Source organism: Ambystoma mexicanum, chromosome 9 (assembly GCF_040938575.1).
Source record: "Ambystoma mexicanum isolate Mex_15411 chromosome 9, UKY_AmexF1_1, whole genome shotgun sequence".
Lineage (NCBI taxonomy): Eukaryota > Metazoa > Chordata > Amphibia > Caudata > Ambystomatidae > Ambystoma > Ambystoma mexicanum.
This window is the reverse complement of record NC_090931.1, coordinates 613309452-613336068: the sequence shown is the minus strand read 5'-3', so window position 1 is coordinate 613336068 and position 26617 is coordinate 613309452. Positions and strand designations below refer to the sequence as shown.

Here is a 26617-nt window from a genome sequence, read left to right as displayed (position 1 = left end):
CCCATTATGTGGCAGGTCGAGAGGTGACGGTACGCAAAGCAATGCGCTTACTAGGGAAGATGGCGTCATGTATTTATTTGGTACCTCACGCACGCCTGCGCATGCGCCCAATGCAAGAGTCGCTCTACAGCCAGTGGTGTCAGGCCAGCGGACAATGGGACGATCTAGTGGTGGTCTCGCAGGCCTTGGTTCTCTCGCTACGGTGGTGGACAAAGGAAAACCTGTTATTAGGCAAAACTTTTGCCACACCCGCAGTGGAAGCCACTCTAACCACAGACGCATCCCTTACATGATGGGGGGCTCACCTATCCCATCAGACTGCTTACGGAGTGTGGACTCCGAGCTTGGCATCCAAGCATATAAACCTGCTGGAACTACTAGCGGTGTTCAAAGCACTGAAAGCCTTTCAGGAACACTTACAAGGAAAGACAGTGATGGCCCTCACAGACAGCACCACAGCCATGTACTATCTCAACAAGCAAGGGGGCACTCACTCTCCAGGACTGTCCAAGCTGTCCCAGAATATATGGAAGTGGGCTCTCAAACACAACATGTTCCTACTATCACAACATGTACCAGGGGAACTCAATCTGCTAGCAGACAAACTCAGCAGAGATTTCCCCCTGCCCAAAGAGTACGAATGGCAATTGCACGAAGACATCGTCTTAGACGTCTTCACGCAATGGGGATTCCCGGAAATAGACCTGTTCGCAACCCTGGAGAACTCACAATGCCAAAGTTACGCCTCCAGGTACCCCCAGAACCAGTCCAAGGGGAACGGTCTGTTGATTCAATGGTCAGGGAAATTTGTTTACGCCTTCCCCCGACTCCCCTCCTCAACAAAGTGGTGCACAAGATGCACCAAGAGCAGGTTACCATGATACTAGTGGCCCCAATGTGGGCCCGGCAGCCATGGTTCGCTCACTTGATGGAGATGTCCCTATCCCCCCCAATGAAACTTCCCTGCCCGTACAACATGCTGTCACAAGACAAGGGCAGGACACTGCATCCATGCCCTCAGGCCATGAACTTAGCAGCCTGGCTCCTGAGATCATAGAATTTGGACATTTACAACTCCCACAGAGATGTATGGACATCCTCAGGGAAGCCAGAAAACCTAATACTCGCCACTGCTATTCTAGCAAGTGGAAAAGATTTGTCATCTGGTGTAGAAGTAAGAACATCAACCCGGTTGACTGCTCTGCCACTAACATTATTCTGTACTTGACCCATTTACTGGATTCAGGTCTAGTGTTTAATTCCATTAAAGTCCACCTAGCGACACTTTCTGCATACACCACTTCCCAACTTAAAGTGTCGTGGTGGAAGATACCAGTTATCAAGGCCTTCATGGAAGGGGTAAAGAGAATACACCCCCCGATAGCTAACCCAGCTCCCGGATGGGACTTAAACGTGGTACTTTCTAGACTCATGGGCACTCCTTTTGAACCCATGCACAAGGCAACTCTTAAATACCTCACTCTTAAGACTGCTTTCCTAATAGCTATCACCTCCATTAGGAGAGTAAGTGAACTACAGGCTCTTTCTGTACTAGACCCCTTCGTAACAGTTCACAAGGATAAGGTGGTTCTTCGCACACACTCAAGGTTTGCACCAAAATTCATTTCGAAATTTCATGTAAACCAATCTATAGAACTACCAACGTTCTTTCAAAACCCTTCTAGCTTGGGAGAAAAAAGTCTGCATACACTAGATGTACGCAGAGCTGTCATGTTCTGCATGGAAAGAACCAGAACACTGAGAAAGACTAATCCGTTCTTTGTCTCGGTGGCAGCAGGAAGAGAAGGAGATGCAGTCTCTAAGTCCACTATATCTAGATGGATTGTACAATGCATCACTCTCTGTTACACTCTTGCTAAGAGAGAACTACCCTTCAAGCCAAGAGCACATTCCACTCGAGGCACTGGGGCTTCCATAGCATTCATTGCAAATGTTCCCCTTGAGTCCATCTGCAAAGCGGCTACCTGGAGTTCTGTCCACACCTTTACAAAACACTACTGTCTAGATGCACACTCGAGATCTGACTCCCAGGTGGGACAGGCAGTATTAAGACATCTTTTCTCTACTGTTCCTTCTCATAACCCACCGCCAACTCCGGGTACTGCTCGCTAGTCTATGCACAGCATGTGATTCTAAGCAGATTAACAAACATCAGAAGACAATGCATTACTTACCGTAAAAGCATTTCTGATGGTTGTATCTGCTTAGATTCACATGCGCCCGCCCTTCCTCCCCGCTCGGATGGAAGGAACATAGACATCCTTTCCTATATTTCTCTTTTCTGTACTCACTCACGTCTAGAAGGCTCCCTCAGGGCAGAAAAATACAAACAGAGGGACCTCGACGCGTGAGGGATTGTGGGTACAACGCACGTCACTATAGGGATAGTGTTACAGACACGCCTTGTCGACGTCCCCTTTTCGACTACGAAAAACAAAATGCAATACTCCGCAGTGACCACTGGATGTCGGACCTATGCACAGCATGTGAATCTAAGCAGATACAACCATCAGAAATGCTTTTACGGTAAGTAATGCATTGTCATACCCATACCTTGACGACTGGCTCATCTGGGCCCGCTCACGGGAGTTGGCTGTCGGACACACGGAGGCGACCGTCCAGCTACTGACGGATCTGGGATTCTCCATCAACTATCAGAAGTCCTGCTTGACGCCATTGCAGAACGTGCCGTACCTAGGAGCCAGACTCAGTACAGTGTCCTGCCTGGTGTCACCCTCGGAAGAGAGGGTAGCGGCCATTCAAGGGAAGGTGCAGCGGCTGTTGTCGATGAAGACGGCCACAGTGCGAACCATAGTCGTTGCTCGGCATGATGTCGCCCTGCACTTACCTCATCTGGCTCTGAAGGTTACAGATGCAACCTCTTCAGGAGTTCTTGGGCGCTCGCTGGATGCAGGTGTCCGGAAGCTTCGTGGACAAGAACACGCTGGACTAGTTCCGTCGGGCGATAAGGTGGTGGTGCTTCAAAATCCTCCATACCAACAGACTGTCACCACGAACGCTTTCCCGCAAGGCTGGAGAGCCCGCACCAGATGTCTGCACGCCAGAGGCCCATGACGGCCGGAGAAGAAAACTCTCCATATCAACATCCTGGAGCTGCAGGCAGTGTTCTGGGTCCTCAAGTCATTACTTGCGTCTCTGAAGAGCATGGTGGTGAGGCTCTTCATGGACAACACCACAATGTTCTACATCAGGAAACGGGCGGGGGTGAGTGGGGGACATGCGATCCCCAGCGCTCTCCAAGGAAGCGCAGGACTTGTGGCGCTGGGCTGTCAGTCAAGAGACGTTCCCCCTTCCTCTTCACCTAGCGGGAGTCAAGAACACCTTTGCAGGCTCCCTCAGCATGGAGTTGCGCTCCTGCCATGAGTGGGAACTTCGGCAGGGCCAGCTGGACCGCACCTTCATCAAGTGGGGAAGGCGCCAGATCAATCTGTTTGCGGCGGCAGCAAACTCCAAATGCCAGAAGTTTTCCAGCAGATTCCACCAACTGAGGAGCCTAGGGGATGCATTCTCCTTCCTGTTGGAAGGCCTGTTTCTGTACGCGTTTCCTTCATTGCCTCTCCTGCTTCGAGTCATCAAAACTCTCAGACTGTGCCAATGAAGGATGATACTCATCGCCCCGGTGTGGCAGAGGCAGATTTGTTACCCGGACCTTCTCAGACTGTCCGCATCGCCTCTGGTCAAGCTACCAGTGGTTCTGGATCTTCTCACCAGAGAAGGAGGCGCAATCCTAAATCACGAACCAGGATCGCTGAACCTGAGGGCTTGGCTCCTGCAGCCCTAGAGTTTGGAGGATATGAGTTGTCAGCAGATTGCAGGGAGGTCCTCGCAAAGGCTGGGGCGTCATCGACCTTTAAGTACTACGGTCAAAAGTGGAAGCATTTTGTTACATGGTGCCAGTCACCGAAGATTTCTCCTTTTGAGTGTCACGGCCCCACAGTTCCTGCTGTACTTGCTATCATTGGCCAAGGCCGTACTGACGCACACCTCCATCAAGGTGCATCTGGCGGCTATCTCCCGCTACTCCAGGTCAACAGGAACGTCTTCGCTTTACTCCCATTGACTCATCAAGGAGTTTCTTAAAGGACTTTTCAGCTCTTTCCCGCTTGTGAAGGCTCCAGCCGCGGTGTGGGAACTCAACGTAGTTCTGACTAGACTCATAGGTGCCCCCTTTGAGCCTCTGCATCAGGCTCCGCTCAAATTCCTCTCGTGGAAAAAGGTTTTCCCAGTGGCCATCACCTCTGCCAGAAGGGCAGGTGATATCCAGGCCCTATCCTGCAAACAACCATACCTGACTTTCCACAAATCAAGGGTGGTGCTACGTACACACTCCTCCTTCATGCCAAAGGTTCAAACGGAATTCCACCTCCCCGAGCCTTCGGTGTTGACTGTTTTTTTTTTCCCTGAAACATTTGGCACCGGCAGAAAGGGCCTGCATTCGCTGGATGTCGCACGTGCCTTGAAGTTCTATGTCACACGCACAAAGTGTTTTTGGAAGACTTCACAACTGTTCGTGAACTTTGGTCCTGTGAACCATGGGAAGGCCTTGTCCAAGACTTCCATTTCAAGATGGCTCTCCGGCTGCATCACGCACTGTCATCGGTTGGCTAACTGACTGCTCTCCGAGGGCCCACCCCATAGAGCTATCGCTGCAACTATGGCATTCCAATCTGGGGTGCCCCTGCTCGACATCTGCAGGGCCACTACGCGGAGATCGACTCAAACCTTCATAAAATTCTACTGCATCGATAGGGATTCCAGGGAGGAGTCCAGAGTCGGCCGGTTTGCTTTAGGTGAGTCTATTCCAGGAGTAAGTGTAATTGCTTCTGTTGAGCATATCTCACATTCCACCTCCTTATGGTCCGGGTGTAGGCAGTAGAGGCATTGTGGGTGCAGGTCTTCCACAAACACGTTCCATAGCCTGCACTTGGTGCAGGGCTTGAAGAAGGACCTTCCTTCCTTCTCCGTCATGGTCAGAGGGCGCAAAGTAGGCCTGACGGCCTTCTGGAAACTTTGATGATCTTTGCCCTTGATGGGCACTGAAATTCACAGAAAACGGCTCCCCGCTACTTGAAGATGGAGAAAAGAGCAGACCGGCTCTTTTTGGAACGAAAATTTAACCTTTTTCCATCGAAAACACGAACAAACGTAGAAGTAGCTCGCAGAGAAAAATCAAGGACTCCCAACACTGAATCATGCGGTAAAAATCTGAAGATGGCTGCCAGAGGAGGGGCTTAGGGAGAGAACTGTCAATGGATGGGGGGGCAGTATCACCCAGAGGACAGTGATTGGTTTAAAGGAGAAATACAGTTTGTAAGTGAAACAGTTTTTTCTTTTACCGAGGATTCCCAGCCTGATGGCGGGGAATATTCAGGAGCAGAGCATGTGAAGCCATGCGAGACCCATGCTGGAAAACAATAGTTACAGGTAAATAAACATGTTCCTTATTGTATAAGGCACCAAAAGAAATCATATGGGGTTTTATGTGATGGTGCTAGGGAGCTTGGGTAAATCAAAATGTACATTTGCCTGGTTCTACCCCCTAAATTCAGCACAAGCATCTTTTATGTTGGGTGTCTTGTCGGTGCTTGAACGATTTGACAAAGGGGACCTTGGTGGTTATGGGAACTTCGTTATGGATGGCCCGCCGGACAGATTGTCTCAAAATACTTATTTTTCACTGGAGTCATCTTCATGGAAGTTAAACCCCAAAATTGTTGATCTTAACCTGATTGATGCATGTTTCCTCCTAAATCCTCAAAAAGAGGTGTGCAAATCCTGTTCAAGAATTGATTGTTTCTTCTGGACATTCTGGTGTACTTAATAGTGTGGGCAATAAACCGATGGCTCTTAGTAGATCAGTCTGGTGGTGGCTATACTTCCCATTTTGTGGAAAGGGAAAAGACAACCCGATTTGTGCCTAAACTCGGGCACTTCGGGTGACCCTGCTTGTGTGGTGGAACTCAAGGAGATATTTATGCAATACTTGAAGCAGACTACACACTGATGGGGACTTGTTGGGATGCCCTAAAGGTGGTGGCAAGGAGAAATAGAATAGCTTTGTCCTCCTCCTTGAAGCATGTAGACAAATGGCTGAAACCCAGCTACTTGAGGAACATAAGGAAGTTACACACTAGTTGAAAAAGCTGGGTGGACGCTCCTAAAATTCAAACAGGGATTCCATGTACATGGGAATAGTGCAGGGAAGAAACTGGCCTGCTCATTGAGATCTAGGGTTAATAGGGAGTTCAAACACACTCGTCGGTGACAGGCGCTCAGAAGTGGGAGACTGGGCAATCAACATTTAAAATAAGAAAAAATACTATGGATCTGTCTACAAGGCAAAGGTGTTTCATGCTGGTGGACAAACCTCCTATCTTGAGAGTATCTACATCTCTGGACTTTTATGGGAGAGCAGGGACTTTTTAGATTCACCAATAGAGGTCAGTGAAGTCTTAAGGGCAATCAAGATCCTAAAGTCCTACAAAGCTCGTGGCCGGACAGTATAACCATACTTTTCTATAAAACATTGGATCAAACTCTGGCAACACCCTTGATCAGATGAAAGATGGGTGGGCGGGGGGATTTCGTGCCCATTTCTGAATGAGAGCAGTTCTCCCAAAAACTGGAAAGAATCACACATTATGTGCCTCTTACAGGCCTATATAATTGTTGAACATGGACGCAAAGATTTCTACAGTAATTCTGATAAATCCCCTGGAAGCATTAATACCTGCTCTCATATAGACCTGGACCAGTCGGGCTTTATTTGGGTGGAGGAGACCAGTGGACATAATTAGTCGAGTCCTATACTTGGTTGATAAGGCAAATAAATCACTGGTCCACTTGGAGTTAAATGCTGATAAGGCCATTGATGGAGTTGACTGAGGTTTTCTGAAAGCGGTGCTTAGTAAGTTAGATTTTGGCCTTTATATGAGAAAATTAATCTAGCCAACTAGACGAAACCATCCACTAAAGTTTCGGTGGATGGAGGACAATCGGGTCCCTTTTGGCTTTTTAGGGGAATTCATCAAGGGTATCTCTTTTCCCGTCCTTTTGACATTGGTCATTGAGCTCCTCGATTAAGGTCAAACCCCAAGATCTCTGCCACTACATTCGGGGTAGTGGGAAGTCGTATAAAATTAACTTGTGTGGTGATGAAATTATATCATCTATTATGAGTCCAACCTCCACTCTGGTAAATTTGAGAAAATAATTTGATTTATTCGGTTCAGTGTCTGGATTTAAAATAAATGAAACTAAATTGATTACATAGAATATATCTGTCCCCAGTGAAGTTTCAAGGGAGTTTGAAGCAAACTACCAGTTTGTTTGGGCGAAAGGTAAAATTCAGTATTTGGCTGTTGCTATTACAGCTAATCTTGGTCATCATCCCAACAAGCTTCCTCTAATTTCCAGAGTTAAGAAGGAGGGTATATAGGTGGTTGGGTTTCCCCTTCACATGGATTGGTAGGATGGCAGTGTTGAATTTGTTCCTTGATTTCTCCATCTCTTTTAAAACATCCCTCTACCAAGCACTAAACGGACGATAAACGAATGAGGATAAACTGACACATTATGCACTGCTCAGTCTAGAGGAGTGGTGTAGCTCTCCCCCACTTGTTTCTTAATTATCTGGCAGCTCAAATTAGACCAATAGATTGGGTTCAAACGTTTTCTGAGGAAAAAGTAGTGGCAGGTAAATATAATTGGACACGACCATGGCTGCCAAAACCGTCAAGCGACCAGGGACTATATTGTAATAATGTTACTACTAAGTCGACTCTCGTGGCCCGGAATTGTGCAGGGAAAGTTTAGGATGGGGACACTTTTCTCTAACCTTTTCCACCAATTCTAGACAATGTGGATTTTTAAGATGTTGGTATCAAAGGGGTTTTTGAAAGCGGGTGAACTCTGTTCGGGAGAAAATTATAAATCTGTTGAGAGTTGTACTCTGCTTTGTCAGATGGGGACAGGTTTAGGTGCTCATAGGTGTGCCATTCAGTAGTTAATTGTGAAATTAAAAAAGCAGTGTTGAGGACTGTTGCATCTTGGGAGGCCCTCTTTTAGAAGGTCACTTCTACCAAGGTGTTCATGTCCAGATTATATGCGCCCCTGAATAATGTGGGGAACCTGGAAGTTGAAACTATAACTGGAAAGCTGGAAAAATGATTTGGCTGTAAAATACTTGAGGATGAAGAATTGGCGGAAATCGTTAAAGCTTGGGGAAATCCCATTTTTGCATACAATTAGCAGACACTCTGGTCAAGATCCTCATAAGGTGGTATTGTCCACCTGATAAATTCCATGCTCTCAATTCTGCAGTGTTATTGTGATTTAAATTGCGCACTGCTGCCATTTTCATGGTAACCACACGCTCTGGTGGATCTGAAAAGGAAGGAGGGTTGGGACAGAGGCCTTAGCTCGTGGTATAGAGGGGGAACTTGCTAGAGAGCTTTGTGCTGTTGGTAGCTTCAGTTTGGAAAAAACAAGTCAAACTGCGCTGCATTTGTTTTTAGTTTTTAGTTGGTACGGGTTAGGTGTTTGTTTTATGAGTGTGTGTGGGGGGATTTGTGTGTCCTTGGTTTGGTTTCTGTAGTGTGTGGTGTTTAGGTGGGTGCTGCTGAGTGTGTGCACTGTGTGGTGGTTTTAGGTTTCTACTACACTAGAGGTATGTTTGTTTTGCTTGTTTGAGGGCGAGTATGCATGGTATCAGAGCATTTTTTAGGGTTAGTGATAGATATAGTGATAACTATAACTGTCCAGTGCTGGAGGAGGTGCTGACAAAGGGGAGTACCCTGCTTCATATTCTCTGGGGCTGTCTATCCCTGTGAACATTTTGGCTTTAGATACGCTCCCAACTTAGAGATACTAGGGTGGGATGCCCCACTTTAGAAGCTCTTTTATATTCTAGATCTGAAAGACAAGCAAATAAGATTTGCTGAAAGGAGAGAGTGGGTCGTCCATCTCCTGGTCATTTAACTTTTGCAGCTCCAAGTTAGTCATTGGAATGGTTTGTGTCCTCCCACATATTCCTTATCTTATGATACTTTCAATATCCAGAGTAGCTGCTTTGGAATTAGTTTTTCAGCAGCAGCCGCTGCGTGTCGATGCCTGTCGACTTGATGTCCCTCGGAGGCCTCCGTCTCGATGTCGACGTCACCAAAGGCATATATAGCGCACGGAGAGTCCATTGGCTGCAGTTTGGTTTTTCCACGCTAACTATTCAGACACGGTACGCGTCATTCCTTTGTGAAAGACATCTTCACGAAATCTCTGAAAATGGCTTGGTCATCGGCATCTTCTACTCCGATGTCGGGTTTAAAAAATTGCTGTGACTGCGGTTTGAAGATGTCTGTAACGGACCCCCACAGAATGTTCGTGGTATCTGGGATCCGCTCATCCTTCATCGAAGTGTGAGGACTGCCTGTCCATGATGTTGAAAGCCCTGAGAGAGCGCAGAGGGAAACTTGCGGCAGGTAGGACCCATAAATCCCCATCGACTCGGTCGAAAAGTCATACTTCGGACAAGTCAAGAACGGTTTCTCCTCGCCGTAAAAAAAGTAAGCAATCCCAATCACGAAGTTGTTCCCACCATTCGTCATCAAGGCACTCGAGTAAACGGTGCCACAGTTCGCCATCTTCAACGTCTTAGTTACTCTCGAACGGGTCATATGCCCAACAAAATCAGCCTCCCTAGCTGAGTGGGATGAGTTTATTCTCAAAATGATGAAGGTATTTGAGAATGCGGCCTCAACCCCCCCCCCCCTGCCCCCCTTCCTCATGTACTGTCAAAAGCCATGCTCGGGGCGAAAGACCCGATGAGCAGAAAACCAGTGCGCCTTCGGGCCCGACAGGCAAAACTGCTAGAGAGCGCTCTTAAGGATCCCTTGAGTCAAAAGTCCCTTTGATGACTGAGTCGTGGATGCCATCGGTGCCAAAAACCCAGCAAAAGTCATTGAGGCACCAGGCTTTGAGCTCCTCAATGCTACATGGGTCGAAGTCGTCGACGCGTGCATCGAAGCCCTAGACGCCGACATCGACTGTATCCACAATTTTGGCACATTTTGTCGACAAATATTATGGCACCATTGGGTATTATGTTTTTTCCATATACCCCTTGACCTAGGGCTGACTTTCAAGTCTCTTTCCTCGATTTATGAGGACGCAGTGCCATCCTCAAATGAAACGAGGCATTTTGGCCTCCAATATGGTGCGACATCAGTCCTTGAGGCCCTCATTTCTGAAGAATCCAGAATAAAGGATCTTCAAGAGTGCTTATATCATGCAAGTGGTTTTGACACCTCACCAGAGGTAGAGTTTGGAGATCAGATCCATCTGATCGTGCAGAAGTTACCCATAGGCAGTTCATGTCGAGGGTAGTCGAGTATATGGGATGGACTAGACTAATTCCAGTTTTTTCGAACAAGATAACCTGACGGACATTCTGGACAGGGGTACTCCGGAAGACCCAATTGTTCCATTCCATGCAGCTTTGCCAAAGCGCGAAACTACCAATTGGGAAGCGCCTGAATTGAAGCTGTCTTTTAACAAGAAACTGACTTCTAAATACAGGGTGTCAAGCAGTGATCCCTATTATTTGTCAAAATATCCAACTCAGGAGAGTCTTGTGGTACAAGCTGCCACCTCCACCACTAGAAAACATGGCTACCCTACTATCCCTCCTGATAGGGATGATGAGCATTGCAACGCTCTAGCCCAAACAGTTTTTTCGGCAGGAAGTATGGCCCTGAAGTCGGCAAATGCCACGTGCACGTTGGCTAGGTTCAGTCATACCGTTTCCGAGTGTATATCCATGGCGGCTGACCATATGCCTGAAGGGGATGACCGAGACAGGTTTTTGAACATATTCAAGGATGGCAAGGACACTGTGTGAATCCCTCCAGACTGGTATCAGCAGAGCACTGGCGGCTAGTACAGTTATGAGCAGGTTTGCCTGGTTTAGGAAGTCAGGATTTGCTCCAGATGTACAATCCAGACTGCTTAAAATGCCGTTTGACAGCACACATTTGTTTGGTAGCAAGGCTGATGAAAGTCTGGAGAAACTGCAAACTTCAAAGGCAGCAGCCAAATCCCTTGGTGCTGTGATTAGACAACCTCCAAATTGACCCACAGGTATGCCCTGCAGGGGTAGGTCTTTTTGTCACTACTCCACATTTGGAAGAGGCAGAGGATAGTCGGTTCAAAGAAGCCAAAGAGGATTCCCCTGTGGTGGATGAGGACTTAGTTCACAAGACAGCAGTGTCACAGCATCTGACAGAATGGTAGGCTATTACTTTAGATGCATGGGCATTGGAAACAGTTGCCCAGGGTTACTGCCTTCCCTTTCTAAAAAAGCCTGAGTCATCCACCGGGGAACAGATCTTTCAAAGTTCAAGGTCTGCACCTTTTGCGGGACATTTTAAACCTGATAAAGGTGCTATAGAACCAGTACCGGTAGCGGAGAGGAACAAGGGTTGGTACTACCGTACTTTCTAATTCCAAAAAAGGATGGAGGATTGAGACCTATCTTGGACTTAAGAGACTTCAACAAGTTCCTCGGGAAGGACACGTTCAAGATGGTTACCCTTTCTCAGATCCTTCAGGCCCTCTAGCTTCAGGACCAGGTGGTATCATTGGACCTTCAGGATGCTTACTTTCATGTGCCAATCCATCACAAGCAGAGACAGTACCTGAGGTTCGCTTTTGGCGGTTCTCATTTTCAGTTTCAAGTTCTGCCATTTGGGCTGACCTCCGCCCTGAGAGGTTTCACCAAGTTAATGGAGGTGGTGGCAGCGAGTCTCATGAGAGGGGGGGGATTCACGTCTACCCCTACCTGGACGATTGGCTGATCAGGACCAGTTTCCCCGAACAGGCCTTGGAACATCTCAGTTCCACCTGTCACTCCCTTCACAGACTGGGCTTCTCCCTCAACTTTAAGAAGTCTCAAATGATACCATCCCAAAGGCTCCAATTCATTGGAGCAGTCTTGGATGCATCCCTGGGTAAAGCCTCTCCACCAGAGTTCAGGGCTCAAGACATTCTACAGATGGTCACCAAATTCCAGAGTGCCCAGCATCTCCCAGCCTGCAACTTTCTAAGGTTGATCGGCCTCATGGCATCTTGCATTTTTCTGGTGCCAGAGGCTCGCCTGAGAATGAGATCTCTCCAATGGGCTTTCAGGAATCAGTGGTCCCAATTCTCAGGAAGGATGTCAGACGTCCTACAGATTCTGAGTAGAGTCTCACAGGACCTTCGGTGGTGCGCCTGCCAGGAGAACATTCTGAAAGGAGAACCTTTTTGGCAACCATGGCCGGATATAACAGTAGTGACAGGCGCCTGACTCACTGGGTCAGGAGCCCACGCCAACGATCTGACAATTGGCTGTCGTTGGTCTCCATTGGAGTCCAAGCTACACATCAACCTTTTGGAGTTGAAGGCAATCAGACTAGTGCTGATGGCCTGTCTGCCCGTTGTACGGGGAAAGAACATCCTGATAATGAGACGAACAAGACAGTGGCCGTGTATTATCTCAACAAAAGAGGTTTAGGGTCACTACCACTGTGTAGAGGCAATGCAGCTCTGGTACTGGGCAATCTGAGAAGGGATCTCCCTATCGGCAGTTAACCTACCCGGAGTGGAGAATACGGTGGTGGATGCTTTGAGCAGGCAGAGAAGTGTCTCCTACGAGTGGGAACTAGCTCAGGAAGTCCTTCAAGAGTGGATTTGTTCGCGACTAGTGTCAACTGAAAGTGCGAACTGTTCTGCTCCAGGGAATTTCCCCCGAGAGGAGCTCTAGTAGACTTGTTCGTGGTGGACTGGGAATTTCCCCTTCTCTACGCATTTCCTCCAGTCCCCGTCATTCTTCAAGTCATCAGGAGGTTTAGAAAGTTCGGGAGCTCCATATTCCTAATTGCTCTGGATTGTGCCAGGAGGACATGGTACCCGGACCTTCTGCCCATGTCGATCTGCCCTCCAATATGTCTTCCAGAAAGAGAGGAGCTACTCTGTTCCGTCCCCTTTCCTCCATACTGTATGGGCAGCCCTCGCTAGGGGACGGGAGACAGAACCTTTTTCACCAGAAAAATCATATCCCCCTTTAAAATTAGATGCGCGCAGGGACGTGGCCCTGACTCTGCCCACCGGCACTACTCCGTTTTCCTCGTCGACGGGAACAGACCGCTTTCACCAGCGCTCCTCTGTTAGACCTTCGACCTAGTAATTACACGCGCTCTTCCCCTGAGAAGTACTTTTGTCTTTTTCTTATCTTCAATTGGGTACTGCTCTGTTCTCTGGCGCCATGCATTTCCCCGGCACATGTCGACGTCAGTGGGCTTCAGCAGGTCTCCAGTCTAGCCAGGTGGAGGGAGCTCTTTTGGAAGTCACTTCCATAGGACCTAAAGGTGTTCATTAAGCACAATACCATGCCCAAGGTAGGTGCACTGTTCTCTTCCGCACCCTGCAAAGGTGACTCCTTCCCCAGGAAGCGCTCAAGCGGGAGGGACCTATCGGGTCCTAGTACCAGCACATGTACCGCAGCTGCTTCAGCTACCGGCCAACAGGCCGAGGTGTCGTGAGATCCTACTTGTAACTACGCTGAGGAACCGCAAGGTTGTATGACCGGGTCTGTCATGATCTCTGCTTCCAAAAGATCAGGACTTGCCCGACTCCCTTGGAAGCAGACCCATAACCCCGGTTCCGAGTGCCAGCCAGTCCCAATTGGGACCTTTTGGACCCTGCCCTGGCGCCAGTGGCACCAGGCTCATAAAGATGCCCAGTCCCAGCGCTGGAAGCGCCGGGCTCATAATGCTTGGGTGGATTTAGCTGCAGCAGACCATGCTGCTTACTTACCTGCCAGTTGAACCCCTGATCCTCTTTTGTTTGGGACTACTTTTCCTGTTGGGTGGGGCAGGAGCCACTCCCTAGGTTCAGAACACTGGAACTCTTCTGGAAAGCAGTAACTCTTTTCTTACCTAGGCGTGGCTGTGGAAGGAGACACCTAAGCACTACAGGAGGCTATTTAAACCACACCCGATGGATGAATCTTGCTTTGTTTTATTCTGCATTCTCTGCAGCAGAACGCTCATCATGTCTTCTGCTTCTGATCCTGGGCCTAAGGGAACAAAGGCTTACCATCCTGGAATCCAGTCTTCAGCAGCACCTGTAAAGACAAAGAAAGAACAGGTTAGCACTATGGTCTTCAGTGGCAGCGCATCTCTTACCTGGTTCATCGGCTGTCACCAACGCCTCGCGCTGCATTCCGGCATCTGAAAGACAAAAGCTTACCAGCTCTTTGCACGCTCCGGAGGCCTTCGGCGCTGCATCCCGCATCTGAAAGACAAAAGAAGGTGCGTTTAAAGACATTGGGCAACTTTATTACTCACGTGCCATTACTCCTTCCCAAGCCGAATCCAGTGGGTATTCCAGCACCCTTCAGCTTCTCTAAAGCTCCGAACTTGTACCTGCAAGATAAAAGGGACAGTTAGTGCGCATCGTGAAGCAGGCCACAAGCGCTTACTTACGTGCTTCCAGGCGCTTCTATTCCTCACGCGGGTTCAATCCTCAACTCTCATCAGCCCGCCATCCGCCATCGCCGGAACCCTGCAAAACAAGAGATATCATTACAAAAGACTTTTAAGACATTTGAAGTGCCCAGAACTTACCGCTCGTGCAGTTAACGACGGACAGCAGTCCTCTGAGGTCAAGAGGCCTGCACCCTTATCCAGTGAAGAAACTGGTTACGGCACCCTGCCCCGAGGCAGATGGAGAGCTCGGCGTTCACTTACCTAAGGTGAGGGCGTTAACCTTTGGGGTTCTACTGGAGAAGAGAAAGGGAAGAGGAGAGAGGCACCCAATAACCCCAGTTCATTAATCCCATATTTTCTATCTGCAGACATCTTACTCTTCGAGTCAGACATACAGTGCACAGAGGTCCAGCCCAAAGAGCCAACCGTGTGTTACACATCACCTTTGAAGATAGGGCATTCACCCAGTCAAGACCGGCGCCTCTGCGGGAATCAGGTGAGCGTTACAGGGTCTCAATGCGAGGGGCTACATCCGAATACCGGAGTGATGTCTGAGGGGGAGCCTGTACGCAGCATTACCGGTTCCACAGCTGAGGGCAATCGCCTACCTGGCCCTGTCCTGAGGTGCAGGGTAGGTCTCAGCCTCCACTGAGCTGCATCGTGGAGGAAGCCGGCCCAGAACGGCAAGGGCCATGTCACAGGCACGTGGCATGCAGCCCGACAAAATGGCTGCCGTGCCAGACAAAATGGCGGCTCACCCAACCCCATCCCCCTTTGGGGACAAGGTAAGGGAATGAGTTTCCATGTGGGACTGGTCATCGCCTGGCGCTTGGCCCACGGCATATCCATCAGCGTTGCAGGGGCAGATATACCTTGCCGCATACAGCAAGGTCTCAACAACCTCAGATTCCTGTAGCTATGCCCGATCAACCAAGCGCTCCTCCAGCCTGAAGACAGGTTTTTAAAGAAATTCATGACTCTCATGAGGTCTCTGCAGATGGGCATCATCCTCAAGGATGTTATCAGGGACATGCTCCCTCCGGTACAACCACTAACACCCTCGGCCAGCCCGTCCCTGGTTACAGTTCCTCCGGGACCAATGCAGCTCCAGCTGCCTGTGCCAGTCCTCACTACACTGGCTCCCATGCCTCTGCCAGTCACTGCAGCCCCTTAGCCGCAGCAGCCTCTGGCACCTATCGGTACGCCACAGCTCCCTGCTCCCAGCACTCCTCCAGCTGCACCGGACCAGCAGGACACATTGGTGGACACGGATGAAGAGGACCACCCCGACATGCCATTGTCGGCCAAGGCCTTTCACAAACAGCTGGCGGGCCTGGCTGAGTACTTGGGGCTCCCACAGCCAGAGGTGGAACAACCAGAGGCGGGGGGAGGAGCGGTGTATTGGCAGAGTTCTCGCTCTAAAGTGGGAATTCCAATGCAGAAGGACGTGGTGGCCCTTGCCAAAAAAAAAGAATGGCTCAAACCACACTCGACACAGCCTAACAAAAGGCGCCTTGAGGCTAAGTTTAGGCAAATGGAAGCGGACCCCACTCTTAATGTCGGCACAGCCACATTGTCTGAGATTGCCAAAGCTTCACTCCACTCCAAGCCACAATCGTCCTCAGCTACATCAGCCTCTGCACTCCTGGACCAGGAGGAGAAGATCCTGGAAGCATATGGAAAGAAAATCTATTCCAACATTTCTCTTCATCTGCGCCAGTCCATTGCTGATGCCATGACGGCTGCTGTCAATCAGAGGCTCTGGCGAGGGATTGCTGATTTCCTTCCTGAGTTCCCTGCGCAGAGCCAGGCGTGCTTCAAGGTGGGGCTCGCTGAAGCCACAATAGTAGCACAGGACATAATGGAGTCCAGGTTGGCTCACATTGACACCACAGGGCGTACCATATGTATTGCTACCGACATGTGAGAAGACCGGCCTGGCTACGGGCGACAAAGTTCAACCCTGATGTCCAGGAACGTATACTGGACCTTCCCTTCGAGGGTGGGCAATATGTTCCATTCTATTACGGACGAGGATCTCGATAACAAGATGAATAGTTTGCAGACTGCCAAGTCCTTGTCGATCCTCACCAAGTACGCCCCCACGGCATATAATCAGGCGCACCAGCGCTCAGACAAGGGTAGGTCTTCCGGAGACTTCAGGAGCTTCCAGGAGAGACGGTCCAGACAACCGGACAGATCCCCCAGAGTCAGCACAGGCGCAAGCAGCACAAACGACGGCTCACAAGGGATTTTTCCAGTCTCCTCAGGCCCAGCCTCAGAGGGCAAAAAAGCATGACACAGCCATCCGGATCTACTTGTCTGCGGTGGGGGGCAGCCTTGCCCTTCACTCTCAATGCTGGTGGACAAGGTTCACGGACCCATGGATTCTCTCAGTAGTATTCACTGGCTTCCGACTCCCTACCCCTTCTTCTCCTCTCTCCTCCCGCAAATTGGTACAGCAATCGGGCAGTGGAGGAATTCCCGGCCTCCCAATGGGTTCTGGGATTCTATTCACGGATTTTCGCTATACACAAGAAGAATCGGGCTGGCCCGAGAGTTGTTGGACCTTTCCACCTTGAACCTTTCCCTTCCCCTCCAATAGTTAAAGATGGTTACCCCAGCGCTTATAGCGGAGACATTGTGTGCGGGTGACTGGATGCGCTCCTTGGATCTGAAGGAGGCCTACCTACACGTCCCGATCGGTCTTTTCTGAGGTTCAGTATCATGGGTTTTCATTTCCAATAAAAGGTTCTCCGCTTTGGCCTAAATCCGGCCGCCAGGGTTTTTACAAGACTGATGAACGCGGTGGCAGCCCTGCTGAGGGTCACCACATCTACCCATGCCTAGACGACTTGCTTGTCAGGGCAAGGTCTCCGGAGGTAGTCCACCACACCGCCTCCACCATCATCAATACACTACACGAGCTGGGATTTTCCACCATCTCAAGAAATTACGCAGAGTCTAACCTTCCTGGGCCTCATCTGGAAAATGAGCTCAGAGAGGATTTTCCCCTCTACAAGATCACAGCCATCAAGAGGGCCATGGGGCATCTTCTTAGCAGAGCAGTGACCTCGGCGTGGTGGTACCATCACCTTCTGGGCATCATGGCGCATGTCTCTTCGCACTGCCGCATTTGAGGCTCAGGATGAGACACTTGCAGTTGCACTTCGCAGCCTCCTGGAGCCAGGAGAAGGGTTCCCAGGCGGAGATCGTTGGCATCCCACATCTCTACCAGGACCTAGTTTGGTGGAGAAGGGACAGCAACCTGCGTATAGGCAGGCTGTTCGTCAACCAGCGCCTCAGGTCACCATCAACACACACTCTTCCCTAGACGGCTGGGGAGCTAGCTTAGGCAGCCACAGCATCCACAGTGTTTGGTCCCTTCAGGAGCAGGCGGCTCACATCATGTTTCTCGAGTTGATGGCCATTTGGCTCTCTCAAAACCTTCCTCCCAATGATCAGGGGGAAGGCGATCCTTATTCAGACTGACAGCTACACCAGCATGTATTACATCAACAAGCAGGGTGGCACCAGGTGGTCTCCCCTCTGTACTCTAGCTGTGGGCTCAGGTAAACGACATGCACCTGGCAGCAATACACCTCCCGGCGGAATCCAACCTGGGAGCGGACAGGCTCAGGAGGCTGGGTGTGGAAAACTACGAATGGCAGTTGAACGAACAGGTCCTTCAGGGGGTCTTCGACAGGTGAGGTCATCCTCAGGTGGGCCTCTCTGCCACCTGGTACAACAGAAGCTGCCCCAGTTCGCGTCCTGGGCGGGACAGAGCAGGGGATCCCTGGGCGATGCAATGCAGATCCAGTGGAACGACAAGCCTTCCCTCGAAATACCCACCACCACCCCCGGCCGCCCGGGTCCACAGAGTAATCTGCAAGATCCGGGAGGCCTGGCACCTCTGTATAATTCTGATAGCTCTGTGGTGGGCAGCAAGACCATGGTTTTCGGAACTACTCAGCCTGTCAGATCAAGCCCTGTTACACCTTCCGATGTGCCCAGCACACCTACTCTCGCAGCAGGGAGGCACAGTCAGCCACCCTGCCTCCAGACGTCAGCCCTCGCAGCGTGTTTCCTGAACAAGTCAAACTGAAGCATATGCAGCTGTCGCAAGCCAACCTAGAAATTATACAAGGGGGTAGGAGCGATGCTACTAGCAGCCAATACAAAAGCAACTGGACTAGGTTTTGTCATTGGGCAAAATCAAAGGAGGTGGATCCATTGACCTGCATGTTTGATGACGTGCTATCCTTCTCTGCACAACTCGCATACTCAGGGATGCAGGTAGACACATGCCGCACCTATCTCGCGGCTATTGGAGCCTACAGGAACTCGGAGGAGGTATTTTCATCTTATAATTCCAGTGGTTAAAAGACACTTGATGGGCCTGACCAGGCATTATCCGCCCATCAAGAAGCCACACCCAGTGTGGGACCTCATTGTGGTCTTGGGCGCATTGGCGCATAAACCATTCGAATTTATGGCATCCGCGGACATCCGGCTAGTCACCATTAAGACGACCCTCCTGGTGGGCCTTACCTCAGCATGCCGGATCAGCGAAATCCAGGCGGTTGTGGCTCCAGAGCCTTATACTACTTTTGATAAGGACAAGATGGTGCTTAGAACTCACCCCGCATTCTTATCTAAGGTTATCGCCTCGTTTAACCGAAATTCGGCGATAGTGCTGCCTACTTTCTTCGAGGACGCTCAGAGGGCACCGCACTGTCTAGATGTCAGACGCTCTATCAGACGCTCTGTCACCTTCGGTGGGTCAAAGCCAGGCTGACAGGCCTCCAAGGCTTCCACAGCAAGGTGGATGGTTACGGCCATCAAGGAGGCATGAGGGGCAGCACAAACCTCTTCCAGCAAATATGCATGCCCACGCAAATAGAGCTAAAGCCACAGCGGTTGCGTTCCAGAGGCACCTGCCGTGCAGGTTATTAGCAAGGCAGCTGCATGGGCTACGCCGTCGGCCTTCTGCAAGCACTGCTGCTTGGATGCCGGCTCCAGGTCAGACGCAGCATTTGGTGAGGCATTGTTAAGGAACTTGTTTTCCAGAGAGAGCACGTCTCCACCCTGGGGCTATATTCAGTTGTACTCGCCCATACAGTATGGAGGAAAGGGGACGGGACGTAGGAGTAATTATGTTACTCAATGTAGTGACTAACATACTCCTAGTCCATAGTTCCCTTTGCGCCATACGTCCCACCATCCACCCCCTTAATATAACTGGTGTCATTAGGCAATATTAATATTGTCGATGCGTCAAAGGGGACTGAGAGGTGCTGGTGGGCGGAGTCAGGGGAGCGCATGCTCCCAGAGCCGCGCCCCCGCACTCATCTAAGTTTAAAGGGGAAGATTTTTCTGGTGAAAAAGGTTCTGTCTCCCCTCCCCAGCCAGGGACACCCATACTGTATGGAGGAAAGGGGACTATTGACTAGGTGTATGTTAGTTACTACGCTGAGTAACTTATCATTTCTCTCGTGAGAGGAGGGTTGGGTTCTCCAATCAGAGGTCAAGACACTCAGCCTTCATGCATGATTTCTGAGACGCTGAGATAGGAGGATTGGGACCTCCTCCTGGATGATGTAGTGGAGATTATGCTTTCAGCCAGAAGGCCAGCAACTAAGTCTTTGTACTGCTACCGTTGGAAAAAATTCTGCAGCTGGTGTAGAGATAAGAATGTTGATCCATTTACATGTAATACACCTTTGGTGGTATCCTTTTTATTACACCTAAATAATCTGGGGCTCCAGATTGGTACTATTAAAGTATTTCTAGCAGCGTTTTTTTTTTATATTTACGCGTACTTCGGAGCAGGTATCTTACTTCAAAATTCCTCTAATACAATTCCGAAAAGTATTGACAAATGTTTTCCCTCCGATCCCTTTTCAAGTCCCGTTTTGTGAGCTCAACTTGGTGTTAAAGTTCATGTTGTGTGCTCCTTTCGAGCCTATACACTCCTTAAAGGCTGCTAACCTTAAAAACCATCTTGTTAGTAGCCATTACATCTGCCTGAAGGGTGAGTGAACTTCAGGCTTTATCCTGCAAGCCTCCATACCAGGTCCTTAATGTGAAACCCATCTATTTACCCAAAATTGCATCTGAATTCCATCTGACTCAGAAAATAACATTATCATCATTTTACCCTCCTCTGTACCCTGGGAATGAAGAGGAGAGTCTACACAGGCTTGATCCTAAACGTCCACTAAGCTTCTATATCACCAGTATGGTTTGTTGGCTACTGAGGCCTCAAGTTGGATATGGCCATCACTAAACATCCATTACCAAGAGGGATAATACTGGCAATATCTGAATGCTGCAGACTGGCAGGAAAAAATCCTCCAAAAGGCCTTTGGGCTCATTCGACAAGGGGCATGGCGACTTCCTCTGCATTACAGAGGGAGTACTAGTAGGAGAAATGTGTGCGGCTGCCACATGGTCGTCCGTAAATACTTTCACCTAACATTACTGTTTGGCTTGTTCTTCAGGCCAGGAAGGCTTATTTGGTAAGGCAGTGTTGCATTCTGTGCACACAGACCTATGATAACTACTGAATTGTCATGAAGAATTCTGACTCCCTCCTCCAGAAATACTAGAAACTGCTTTGGGAGTCTATCATACGATGAGGAATACGTGGGAGGACACAATCCATTCGAAGAACAAGTTACTTACCCCTGGTAACGTTCTTTCAACTGGATGTTACTCCCACGTATTCCTTATTGACGCTCCCCACCTGCCCCGCAGTGGTATTTCTTTTGCAATTGCAGTCTGTGCTCTCTCAGGAGGAGTAACTGTCAGGTATGGGATAGATCCTACATTCGTAAAAACTTAACTGAAACCAACGGTCGCTGCGCACGCTATATATGCCTTTGGTGTTGTCGCCATCGAGACAGAGACCGCCAAGGGACGACGAGTCGACGGGCATCGATGCGCAGTGCCCTCTGCTGAAAAAAAGTTTCTGAAGCAGCTGAGCTAGATATTGGAAATATAAGATGATGAATATGTGGGAGGAAGGAACATCCAGTCGAAAGAAAGTTATCAGGAGTAAGTAACTTGTTCTTCTGTCACACTGGTGACAGACGTGCAATACTGTCAATCGATATGCGCATGGATAAGGTTTGACACATTTTAGCTATGTATAAACCTACAGCTGGTATAAGAGGCATACATGATTAACTTATGCAAATGTAGAACCCTTTTTGGATTATGCAAAATGTGACTCTTGCAGTTTTTCTTGTCAGGTAAGATTAAGGGACCTCAATCTGTTGCAAATGCCTTAAATATATTGGAATGCTCACATTCGAAGATGTGTTCTTTTGTACTAGCCAACACTGCAAGGGGTTGGGCAGAAGAGAGGGATTCTGTTTTCTTACTTAAATAGTTTTATTTGTGAATTACTGGAACTGTATGCTAAAAGTTTTGACATACATTGTTTGTATTCTGCATCTTCAGTTTTCATTGTTGACATACTTGTTCAATTATTGTTCTGTTTTTGAAATAGCAAATGGGACTTACTTTCTTTTGATATATCTCAAATAATGAATCTGAGGGTTTTCAGCTTGTCTCTGTGTTTCTTCTTTAGGATCCAGATCACAGTGTGGGACGGACAGGGACTGTCAACAGTGTTGGTAGCAACCAATCCATTCCCAGCATGTCGATCAGTGCCAGTAGCCAAAGTAGCAGTGTGAATAGTCTCCCAGATGCCTCTGATGACAAGAGCGAGCTGGACATGATGGAAGGTGATCACACAGTGATGTCAAACAGTTCTGTCATCCACTTGAAACCTGTGAGTATTGTTGGAGTGTTTAGAAAGTACAGCAGCAACTGGAGCAAAGCTTATATTATCACAGAGGGCCAGCATAGTTTTACATTACCCACAGAGAAATTATTCTTGCAGATAATACTGCAATTAAGTGCTTCAAGTGTTTTGTTTTAGTTACTACCACTTAATTGTGCACTTTTGCATTGCTTTCTTTGGGGTCTAAAAAAGCTAGTTTGTGGATGGATGCTTTTTGTCAGTTACATGCATCTCCCCGGTACTTGTTTGAAAATATGACTACCGGAAGGCACGTAGCTGCTGAAAGTTAAAAATGTCACCATTTGTTGGTGTAGAACCTTTCTCCTCCCACTTCTAATCAATGATGTAAACCTAAGAGTATCAATGTATAGCAGCTCTGATCCAGCGCATACTTTGTAAGAAATATCCATTTGAGGCTTTCCGTAGGAGTAGTCCCAAATAGTGATCAGGAATGGAGCCTTTGTAAAAGTAAAGTTGTAAATCCTGGAGTAGCTCGTTAAAGAATAAAAGTAACTCTTAAAATAGCGAACAGACAAGGATAAGTCATAACATTAGATTTGTTTGTCAGCGGTTCACAAGCATAATATCCATGTTCTTCAACATTTTCTAGAGCAGCTCCTCAAAATTAAAGGATGATGAAACATGATGTTAGGGAGATTTATCATTATTGCGCTTCCTCCCCTCTCCTAGTGAGAACTCCAGCACTTTTCACAGGACTTCTGGACCTTTTTCTTCCAATTCTGAAAGAGTGGAGCAGTTTTCCACCCCTTCATTCTTGTGGACTCTGTCTTTTGGAACTATATTCTTTATATTCTACCTGTACTATGGAGTCTGTCTGCCCCATAGCTCTTAAGAGGCATCTGTGTTTTACTACAGCAGCACACAGCTCCTTATGGGCAGTGTTGCTGGGGACTATTCGGGTCCTCTTAAGATTATTTTTCTATATCCTCAAGTAACTACAGTTCTTAAGGATAGGGAGCTACTTAGTATCTCTCCCAAAACTCTATAGTCTGAGAGATTGCCACACACCACCTTCAGTGGAGTGCCAAAGGGGTACTTAGTTTCTTCAGTCTGGGGTCTGGCATGGATTCACATGCTCATGAATATTCCCTGTCGTCAGCCTGGGAATTCTCAGTGAAAGAAACAGTTTCACTTACAAAACGGTATTCCTCTGATATCACTGTCCTCTGGGTTATACTGCCCCCAGCCAATGACAGCCCTCTCCCTAAGCCTCTCCTCTTTCAGCCATCTTCAGATTTGTACTGCACACTTCAGCGTTAGGAGTGCATGAGTGTTGCTCTGCGAGCTGCTTCTAGGTTTTTTGTGTTTTTTTTCATGGAAACGGTTCTATCATTGTTCCAAAAGAGCCTTTGTGCTCTTCTCTCCATCTGCCGACAGCAGGAATCCGTTGTCTGTGAAGATCAGTGCCCCTCAAGGGCGAAGTGCATCAAAATTTCCAGAAGGCCATCGGGTCTACTTTGAGCCCTCCGACCATGATGGAGGTGAAGAAAGAAGATCCCTATTCAAGCCCTGCACCAAGTGCGGACTCTTGAACATGTTAATGGAGGACAAGCACCTACAATACCTCTACTGCCTGCATGCGGACCAACAGGAAGAGGATTGCGAGATTTTCCGCAGATCTCCAAGAAGACGACAAAGGACAGGCACAGTAGACTGGCAGTGTGGCTGAACGCCAAGGCTTCTGCCCCGAGCAGGGGCATGTCTCACCCAAGGCCTGTTGGTCCAAGGAGTGGGCTTCGAAGTCCTGTGAGGGCACCTCATCTGTGGGGGCCCAAGATAAGGCCAAGCACCGCAAGTCTGGGTCTTCAGGGGTCGCCGCAGAAGCGGGTCCCACAGCAGGCAGGGCACGGTCAACCTCACCCTCCTCCTCTTCCATTGCCAGCCGGCAATCAAGCTACTCCTCGAAGAGAAATTCTTCCTACCCGACTAAGCTGCGGGAGAAGCCAGAGAAGACGCAGACGTAGGAGAAGTCCCAGGAGAAAAGTCTTTGTCGACGATAGAGCTGGTGGCGGCTGCTATTTCGAAAGCTAAAGGGGCTGACCCTGAGAGGGTAGCCCCCATGGTGCTGAAGATATCCCTCCCTTCGAGACAGGAAACCGCTTTGGTGACTGACCAGGTCTGCCGGCACCTGGGAGAAGGGGGTAAGGAGTCCCTGCACACGGTCCCCAAGGACGTTGAAGAGTGCAACGAGGGCACAGGGCCGTGTTCCGCCAAGGGATGTGTCTCTGGACATCCTATCATCCCTCCACACCTTGGTGTCGGAGATCCAGAAGCGGATGCCAAAATGTCCCTCGATCAACTGCAGATAAAGAAAAGAAAGACCATCCTACACCCACTTTGCAACCTCCGCACCCGGGCCTGGTCCAATCTCCCCCAGCAACAACGGATACGGCCACAACAGCGGACGACGATATCATCGGAGCGGGCAGCGGGTCCTCGCAGCCTAGGGCATCTCCACCGGATGAGGTGGGATTGTTGCATTCTATGATCGCCAAAGCCTCCGAGCTGTTCCAGCTCATGCTTGAGGAGACCATGAAGTTGAGTTTCCTGTACAAGAGGCGCGAGGCCAAGAGGAAGACTCATCATTGCGGTACCCCTCCAGCACACACCATCTTACAATAGGGTGCTGGAGGGGTTACCTAGTGTTCGCTTTGTTCAGCTTCTCATGTAAAAATTTTATGTTACCCTTTCCTCACTGAATTGCTGGTGGCAGTGGTTTCGTTTTAACTACCATGGTGTGCCTTTACTGCGGGCTGCATTCGCAGCTGCAGTAAAGCATCTAAGGGTGCCATTTTTGTCAAATTGTCTTATTTTTTTGCCATTTCTTTGTGGAAAGGTCCTTAAGATTTGATCTGCGTGCCAATCCAGGTTTGGTCCCATTGTTCGCATTGCCTTTGGCTGGATTCACGAGTGAAGCCCGCCTCTAGCTGCAGGGTGTCTGGGGTAGGCAGGAAGTGAGGGAGTTATTGGCCAACTGACTGTCCGGCAAGGACAGCCACCCTGCTGGGTGATTGACAGCTAGGCTGGAATGAATGGGAGAGAACTGAATAAAAGGTGAGGCTTTTGGCTTGGAAGGCAGAGTCTACTACTGGACGAAGGAACCGCAGAAGATCTTGAAGACGCCTGCTGGAACTCCGGGACCATGGGTTTGCCCGGTGAAGCCCTGCTGCTGTGCTGAAATTCCAAATTCGTATCGACAGAGAAGCCCCTGGAAGGACGACTTCTCCCCTTGATTTGGTGGGACCAATCAACTCCAAAGTAAGCCACCTGGACATCCTTCTTGGAGCTGGTTGAATTTCTACAGTGTTGCTGCTGGAAACCGTATAGCCAGGGAGATGAACACCAGATTGTTTGCGTTGCTTTTAAGCTGGCCTAGAGCTTCAGGAAGATCCTCCGTGCTCCCAGGAGGCAAGACTGACCGAGCCTGAGCCCCCTCAGCAGAGTGCGGGATACCAGAAGCAAGGAAAGTCAATCTCGACAGCCAGGAACCGCAGTGTTGCTATTTGCGGTAGACGCGAGGAGCTGAAACACTGAATAGCAACTTATTTGAAGATGGCCGGTTGCGAGCGGGGACCGTCCCCAGAAGTCCTCCCACTTGTCCCCACGACTAAGGCCCAGGAACACTGAGATCTGCACAGCTGCACAGGAACAGAAGTCATCTGCTGCACTTTTTCTTCAATTCAAAGGTACTGTAAAATGTCTGAGAGAACTTACCTCTTGCTGTAGAGTTGCTTGCATCTTCTACCCCTCACAAGTCTAATGGCTTGTGGCCCTACATTTGATTCTTCTTTTCTTCAAAGACTTATAAAACATTGTGAAAAGACTTTTCTACTTACCTACCAGAAGTGGTTACAGGTCATTTGGTCGAAAAAAAAAAAAGGTCAACAGGACAAATGGTCGACACAATTTGGTCAAAAGACAAATGGTCGAATTTTTTTTGTTTGTTTGTATTTTCACTTTTTGGGGGGGGGGGGTCGGCCCCTCAACCCCCTTTTCTTGCTAAAAAACCCTTTTTTTTCCTAAACGAAAACCTGTAAAATATATATAAAAATAAAAATTCGACCAAATGACTGGACAGCACCAGAAGTGCTTCATCCTATATAAGACTTTTGCCCATTGACTTTGGCCTTGCCTGTTATACTGAATGACTCTGCTCTGTGGATCCAAAAGTATTTGCCTGCTTAAGAATATTTGTGGTCTCTTGTTCTAATAACCTTTT

At 48.9% G+C, this 26617-nt stretch overlaps 1 protein-coding gene across 1 annotated transcript in view; it reads left to right on the top strand.

Moving 5' to 3' along the window:
* TAOK1 (TAO kinase 1) overlaps positions 1-26617 on the top strand; it is a 1754180-nt gene that overhangs the window by 1206927 nt on the left and 520636 nt on the right. The window contains exon 12 of the mRNA XM_069615276.1: positions 22162-22365. Within this exon, the coding sequence (XP_069471377.1) occupies positions 22162-22365 (204 nt within the window). The remainder of the gene's footprint in view (positions 1-22161; positions 22366-26617) is intronic.